Source organism: Mchenga conophoros, linkage group LG6 (assembly GCF_057382185.1).
Source record: "Mchenga conophoros isolate Kocher_MC1m ecotype Shallow Benthic linkage group LG6, M_conophoros_male_GT1.1, whole genome shotgun sequence".
Classification (NCBI taxonomy): Eukaryota; Metazoa; Chordata; class Actinopteri; order Cichliformes; family Cichlidae; genus Mchenga; species Mchenga conophoros.
In genome coordinates, this window is record NC_140531.1 from 34,144,925 (window position 1) to 34,153,260 (window position 8,336).

Here is an 8,336-nt window from a genome sequence, read left to right on the forward strand (position 1 = left end):
GATTGTATTAAGAAGCCATTTTAAGGAAGTGAAACATGGAGAAAAAGCTGGTTTTCAGTGGCAACAGGTCTGATGAAGTGATGAGTCCAAATACGATTGTTTTTATTTAACCAATCAGCAGTATGTTCAGAGGAGCTCAGGAGAGAGGTACAGTTTTCCTATCCAGGAGCACTTTTGCTGACAGTGTGTTTGACAGCGATGAATGGATTGGCCTCCTGCACCTCAATGTTATTGAAGCAGTATTTTGGGGGAAGAAAAATTTTGCCCAAAATCGCCATGAAACATATTTTACTGGGATAAAGATATTAGTCATACACCACTTCACATCAGCATTTGCTTAGAGAGTTCAGGCTGTGCTGAAGACTAAAAGTAATCCTACTAAATATTGACTTTCAAGCTCATTAGAGTTGTACAAACTGTTTTTGGATTAGATACAGCATTTTCATTTCTGTTTGCACCCATTTCCTATTTTGTATAGAATTATACACAACCTACAAAGGCAATAGGATAAGTTAGAGCACCAAATCAGATATGGTTTCTTTATTTTTATCAAACAAATGGTAGCAGAAAGAAAATTCATTGCATCATGATTTATTTTCTCACAAATACATCTTTGCGTGTGAGAGAAAAGAAATACAGCAAAAACCAACGAGGCTTCACATTCAGGTTTAGCACTGGTTTGAGTTTTAGGAATGCCGACACTAGCTTATCAAAGACAGCCTGCACTTTTTTTTAATAATGTGTAACACTATACCAGACATGATGAGACTGTTGACACTAAAGGTTCTTCCTGAGATAAAATAACAGATACAATGACTCTGGCTGCTGTTTCCAATCACTTAAGCAAACAGTAATTTAACTCAAAACTCAGCTTACCTTCCTATGCTGTAAACAAAAATCATTTTTTTTATTAATAAAAAAAAAATATATCACACTAAAGTTTAAACGTAAACAAATGTAATACAGTAGCGGCTGTACTAACCAGCCTGCATACCTGAGGAAGGATTACAGCAGAGTCAAGGGCAGCACACAATAATTAAGTACGGCCAACATAAACCTTCAAAATAAACATCAACACAAAGATGCCATGTTTTTAAAAAAAGGGAAGTCTTGAACATATGAAAAACAAACACTACAAAAATATATTCTACTATAATCAGTACATGTGTAAAAGATAGAAAAGCATAATTCAAAATGGACTTTTGCTTAAGCTGCTGTTGTTATCTGCCACTCATGTTCTTCTGATGATACAGTATTTATGAAGTACTCTACCCTCAGATATCCATGTTTTAATACATCATGGTCATACTACACCAGCAGAGCGTAAATTAGACACTGTAGAGCCCAACCGATGCAGGAATACGAGCTACACCAATATTTGGTGATATTATTTCCCCTTTCAGACACATAAAACAAAGACTTTTCTAACATTTGTCATTTTTTATGAAGACTTACTAGGATAATATTTAAAAATAATTCTGTTTTGTTCCAGTAAGCCATGAATTACTTGTTTACCCCCCACCTTTACTCAGATCAGCTGGCTGTGTTTGTGGGAAATGCAGATACTGATATTGGTGATATCAATCAGGCTCTAAGAAGCACCCGTTACCAGTCTGGTTAAAACACCTGAAATGGTGTCAAAAGTGATCCATTCACAAAAAAAACAAACCAAACCCCTACAGGACCTCATTTTCTGACACGTTTTAAGACCTTTCTTGTCAGTTTTTGTAAAAGAAAAAAAAAAAAGAAAAGAAAAAAAAACATCCTAGCCACACTGAGCTAAAATTTGGCTCCGTCTAACCCAGCTGGCTTAGCTGCCATGAACACAAAAACATAACAAACTGCAGCTGCTTAACAAAACCCTGCTCTGAACCCAGGTATCACTCTAAAGTGTACGCTGTACAACACGACAGTTCAGTGCAGTGTGCCATTTTCCTAATGGCAAGGAAACAATCCTACAAAACAACACCCCAGAAGCTTCAAGTCCAACTTTCCATCATCACAGGACTGAAACTTGAATCTCTTGATGGGATAAACTGCTGGCAGTGACCAAAAAGTTCACAATGTCCTGTCAGTCACGCAACTTTTTTCTTCTTCTGCCTTCCTTTGCCGTACCCTCGTCCGAACCAGCCGCCCTGCACAGATGTGGGTTTCTGCTCCTCGGGGTCATCTGAGCAGTCATTTTGATCATTGCGAGGCGCTACGACCTCACGAGAGTGGCTTTGCACCTCTTCAAGCTGCAGAGGTGTAGCCAGAGTGAAGATGGGATCGTCTGCCCTGATAAAAAAAACAATGAGGAGAACTCAGGGCAGTGAACAATTCGGCTAAATTGTTTTCTTTGTAATTTTCCATCTGTCTCTGAATGACAGATTTTATATCAATAAGCCAATATTATTTACATCATCTGTGTTTGATGGGCGTTATCATCCTACCTGTTATATGCAGGAATCTGAAGGTTCAGCTCCTCCATGAGGAGTCTCATGACATCGTCACACTTGCCGTGAATTTTCAGCACAGCCAGATCATCTTTTGGTGTCCACTAAAACAAAAACGCCAGTGCATAATGAACCACTGAGCATTCAGAACTTTACCCACATCTCATCTATTTATCTGCATGTTTTTCACCTATACTGAAAAAAATTAAATGTACCTGAAGGTTGACAATGTAGAGTTTGGGCCTTTTGCTTGCTGGTCTGTTCATGCACCACAGAGAAGTGTATTTCTTCAGCACCTGAAAGAGCAAGAGGCAGTACAAAGGGAAACCACTCGTCAAAATAGAGGTTCCTTTAAAAAGTTAATAAAGCCATATAGCTGGAATTTAACTGTCCTACTACTTGATTTCTGCTTCTTTCACACAGTGTTACGTCCCTCTGCAAAAACTCTTTAATTTAACCATTTTGCCTCCGTCTCCTTTTTCTGACCCGGACACATTTTGTTACTTCCCCCTCATCACCTAGACCCCTTTCAGGGGAACGTAACACACAGTAAAATGAATAAATGGGTTTTTCCCTCTTCACAAATGGAAATACATCAAAAAATATTTGGTTTTTTTTTTATATTGTACATATATTTAGACTATATTATAAGGTTTAAGGTAAACTTTAACTTATATACTGGTCTACTGCATGAAAACCAGAACCAGGAGGAGTTAGCTGTCCATGTAAACAGTACAATTAAAGTACTGTGTTGTTAAAAATGAAGTCAATATTGCCATTATTACAACTCAAATGTAGTTATAAATTAACTCGCAGTAGTAACTGATAAGTTCTTCATACTTTTTCTCTGCATTTACCTGAAATACAACTGCTAATGAGAGCTGTTGGATAAAGTAAAAAAAAAAAAAAATCCCTGCAAGTGAAATAAAAGAAAACTGAGTTGGCAGGACAAGGGGAACCCTTTGTCTAAGGAGCTTGGAAAGAAAAGCGTCTGGACTTCTTTAAGTTGCTGGAAGACATTTCACCTCTAATCCGAGAAGCTTCTTCAGTTCTAGGGTCAAATGGTGGAGAGTCCCAGATTTAAGTTGTGTGGGAGTGTGGGAACCCTTCTTTGCATCATAATATGATTTTAAAAAAACTACTAACTGAATAATAACAGAGGCTGTGACCTTTTGAATGCTCCAGGATCATTAATAACCAGGAGACACTAAAGGTGCACATGACTGAGTTACTGGGGAAATCTACACCGCAGCTCTGCTCTAGTCTGCATGCCAAGTATCGTTTGGCAAGAGGCATCCATCAGAGTATGAATGTGTGTGAATGTTAGACAGAAAGCACTTACAGAGAAAAAGCTTAGACAAAAGTGCTTGTGCGAATGGGTGTGAATGGCTAAATGAGACAAGTTGTGTAAAGCACTTTGAGTACTGTGCTAGAGTAGAAAAGCGCTATATACGAACCATTTTACCATTACCGCAAACCCCCGTGAAACTCTACAGTGTAACCTGACGATGCAGCTCTCTAGAAATGTAACAATGCAGCTCGCAACTACTGTGATCTGTTCACTACCATCAATCCCTCTTTTCTCACCACAGTTTTTGTATGTGGTCTAGCAAAAACTAACCACAACAAAAAGTGGAGACCCAGTAGGGAAAATAGACCCAGCATTTCATTTGTTTCTATTGGGCTGGCACAGCATACGTAGGTTACGTCGCAGGCTCTTCAAAGATTCCCTGCAGAAGTCCAAATCAGGCCTTAGGGTTTATCGTCACTTTACTGTGGGCTCAAATCTTGTTTGGACTGCTCAGTTTTACGCAAACTCGATGTCTGTTCTTGAGGGCACATGCTGTTTAACTGGTATAAAACTGTACAGTGTATGCAACCTAACCCAGATTACATTTACAGACTCCGACAGCTTTATAAATCCTACCTTCAGACTGGAGCCTAAACAGAGTATAACATCCGCCATCTTGGCAGCTTCTGTTGCTCCCCTCCAGTTGAGAGGCTGCTCGAGGGTCCCACGTTCCCCGAAGTGCACTATGGTGTCTCTCAGTTCGGCGCCACAGTGGCTGCACTTCCGTCCCGTCCCATGGCGGTGTAGCGACGTCCGCTCGGTCACATCAAATAAACGCACGTACTCCCTGACCGGGGAGCAGGACGTGCACACCTACCGACAGAAGGGAAACCCAGCGTTTCAGAGCAGTTTAAACTCTCTGAATAAAGAGTTTGAGGCCAGTAAGAAATGTATTGTAATGTTTATCAATTCATGTTTTACATTTAATCCTGCTGCACACACATCTAATGTTAGGGCTTCTTCTACTCTTTCAACTTTTAGTGTTCACTCATCCATGCATGCTTTACACTGCTGATGCAATTCACTTCTACATTTCAAATTTCTTTATTCAATTACTCAATTCAGAGACCTTTACTAATCCCAAGCCTGGAAATTTTAAAGGATAAGAGCAGTCAGAGACTGCATAACTTTGCCTGAGGCTGAAAATTCCCTCCACACCATGAATGAATCAAATCCCTGCATCCAGGAAAGATATCTGGATCGGGATTAGTTTGTCATATCTTTCTCAATAACATCACAATGACATCTCACAGCAATTTTGGCCCCTCTCACATTGGTCTGCAATCCTTTTAAAAAACATATTTACTTAATGTCTGGATCACCTCTAACAGTTAATCACTTAGCCTGAGCTCTTGTAATATTCTCATGCAAATCCCTGCCATTTGCATAAAAATATTTGGTCAGGACTGCACAGACACTAAATGACGAGGCAGCCAGTGATGGGAGCACACAAATGACATTAAACGGGCCTATGTGGAGAGTCGAGCAGCAATTTAAGCAGCGTGTGTGATGGCTCTTGAAAGGCAAGATTAACCTCCAGCGCTTTTAAGACGTGATGCACCTGAGAAATATTTTTTGATGCGAAACAAACACGTCTGGATCTGTAGGGGATTAGGCTTAGATGCTGTTTTTAGAAACATCTCAGCAAATTCTTTCCAGGCTTTCTACAAAGTCTAAGAACTGAGGATGCGTGGTTCTTACCTCAATAAACATGTTTCCATGGAGTTCAGAGAGGGCGTGTCTGGGCAGACCGCTACGCAGGTGGAGTCCATCGCAGTTCTGAGACACAACGTGCTTAACCTTTACACAGAGCAAACAAAGACAGAACATGAAGCACTGCCTTTAAATGTGATGCGAGCAGAGATGCTACAAGGAGGAGACGCAGCACCTGGGTAAACTGAGGTAATATTCTGTAACGCTAAAGATGGACGCTGTCCTGTCCTTATCAATGCCAGACCAGGAAACACAAATAGCCAATTATGTTTCAGGTGTGTGTGTCACATCTGCTTGTTATCATAGTAAAATTCTGGTAAATGTAGCTATTGTTTTTCTTGGCTAACCTTATTAAAATCCTTCTAGAATAAGTTGTCATTTTTGGAACATCCTGGAAGTTATTTTGAAGCTTCTGTCGGAATGACTGGAATAAGTCAGAATAACTGGAAAAAGTAAATAACGTTTTTAACTTGAAGCTTTTTTTTTTTTTTTTTAAATTATTGGATTTAACGGATGAGTCTTTAGATGCTGTTTTTATGTCGCAGTAACCATTGAAACTGAAGTTACAAATCTCTAATCACTCATTTAAATGGAAATTCAAATATGGTTTTGGACTTTGGTGTGACATACCAGCTTTTCCTTATGAAGCATCTTAATGCACATGTGCGTGAGCGTCGGCTCCGCTTTACTCAGGTCTGACGAGCTGTTTGTAAAGAAACGCAGAGATAAATCAAACAGAACACACTAGGGGAGAGTAATACATATATTTCATACCACAGTAAAGACTCTGTATCTCACCTAATGGCCCGACCCTTCTGTAGCTGCGTCCATACCCCGTTAGGGCCCCTGTAGTCAGGGATAGAAGCTGCCTGAAATTACAGACGACGTCAGTTTTGTGAAAGTTTAAAAAAGAAAAGTAAGGCGAAAATGAAGAGGAAGAGTTTAAGATACCGTGCTGATACCGGCTCCGGTGTAAACCACCAGGTGACTGGCTTGTTTGACTGCCACAGTGAGCTGCCTGACTTTATTTTTCAGCTCATCAACACCATCAAATACCTGAAAAAGACATCAGAGCTGTACTGAAGACCATTAGAGCTTCAAAAATAATCAGAAATAGACTGTTTGCCTGGAGAGTGGGTCAGGGAGTGACGGTGACGATGGTTTGCATCTGATTTTTTTAAACCATGACAAAATAATGTAAAATGATCACTGAAGGGAGGAAGTCCAAGCAAAAGAAGCAGTTTTATTTTTTAAAATCATGCAGTAAACTACTGTACGTTTCACTCTGAAGCCTCGCTGCCCTCTCACAGCAGAGAGAGCTAGACGCCGTCACAACAGCAGGAGGACTCTTTCACCCAACCATGATCTTTAATGAAACTTTTTTTAATCACCACAAATACTTCTAAGAGAGGAAGTTTTCTACCTTCTACCTTGCTTTAGCCTACTAGGAATAACCCTTGAAGCTCTTTTCTGAACGAAGTGGTTTTTACCATATTTCAGACCTGCTTATAGAACAAAATGACTGGGTTTTCATCAGAAATGGGTGAGGGTGGACTCTACCTATGCAGCTGACCTTCATAAACTATTCTAGTGGTTGTCAAACTCAAACCAGAGTATATTGGTACTGCGGTGTCAATACATGTCATTAAGGGTACAGAGGATCTTGTCAAATGTCGTCTTTAGGGGGGAAAGAGTTAAACCACGTTTGGTGCAGCTCCTCAGTTCATACTTTGGCTACGTCTAGGATTACAAACCAACAAAAATAGCTGCTAACATTTTTTCTGGGCTCTTTGAGAGATACTGCTTCTGGGTGTATGTGTGCGTGTGTTAACTCTTATTGAGTTAACACACGCACACATGGGTAGATGTTGAGCCCTCATACTGCTCCTCCATGAGCAGTCCATGAGGACCCGAGTGGTAGCTCAGGAGGCCAATGGTTCAATCTCTGGCTCCTCCAGTCTGCATTTTGACTTATCCATGGGTACTGAAGCTCGAATTGGGCCTGCTGCATCCATCAGAGTGTGAGTGTATGTGTGAAAAGTGTAAAAAGGTGCTTAGGTGTAAGAAATTAATGTGTGTGATTGGGCAAATGAAGCTTTTAGTGCCCACTTAGAGCAGAACAGCACTATATGAGTACCAGTGCATTTACCAGAATGGTTTTAGTCCTTTTGTATTTACTACAGTTTGTGCACAAAGAGCGACTACCATTCAACCTCTCTGAGTCTTCACACAATCAACCCAGAAACCTGCTGCCTCCACGTCTGTTCTGAAGTTGTCCCACTAGCTGACAAACCAACCTTAGCAGGCCAGCCTCTCTGGGCCGGAGTCTCACCTCTTCCTGCTTCCTCTTGAGCACATTTCTGCGGACTTGTCTCTTGCAGAGCTCCTCCACAGTGTCTCTGTGCAGCAGCAGAGCAGCGGCCTCCTCCTCTGACCGCTGAGACTCCGGTTTTTTCAGGACCCGCCCGACCTGCGGGAGGAGGACAGAGGGACCGGGTAAGCCTCACAATGGACACAGCAAACATGAGCTAGTCTAGCCTGCTAGCTGTAAATGTGCATGTTTTCCCCCTCTCACCAGTCTGAAGACCTCCCTCTCGCTCTCCCGCTGTAGTATTTTAGCCTTACTCAAAGCTTTCCTTTGAGTCCGAGAAGAAACACCGGCGTCCTGCTCTTCCGCCATCCTGTTTTCAATCAGCTGACGAGAAGACGTTTATTCAAAACAAAGCTCATAGCACCAGATACAACCGGAAGCGGAAGTTAAAAAAGAAACCGGGCGGGAGCCGGGAACACCGCCCCCTGCCGGTGGGAGTCTGTACTTTCCCTCAATTTCACACCTC

General features: G+C 41.3%; 1 protein-coding gene across 1 annotated transcript; it reads right to left on the reverse strand.

The window, feature by feature from the left end:
• Positions 1-508: 508 nt before the first annotated feature.
• Positions 509-8,310, reverse strand: sirt7 (sirtuin 7). The gene is made up of 10 exons (XM_085277655.1): positions 8,075-8,310; positions 7,832-7,969; positions 6,451-6,555; positions 6,298-6,368; positions 6,130-6,202; positions 5,488-5,586; positions 4,363-4,599; positions 2,651-2,731; positions 2,433-2,539; positions 509-2,277 (listed from the first exon to the last, which is right to left on the reverse strand). The coding sequence occupies exons 1-10, from the start codon at positions 8,177-8,179 to the stop codon at positions 2,076-2,078; spliced, it is 1,218 nt and encodes a 405-aa protein (XP_085133781.1). The 5' UTR covers positions 8,180-8,310; the 3' UTR covers positions 509-2,075.
• Between the last annotated feature and the right edge of the window lie 26 nt (positions 8,311-8,336).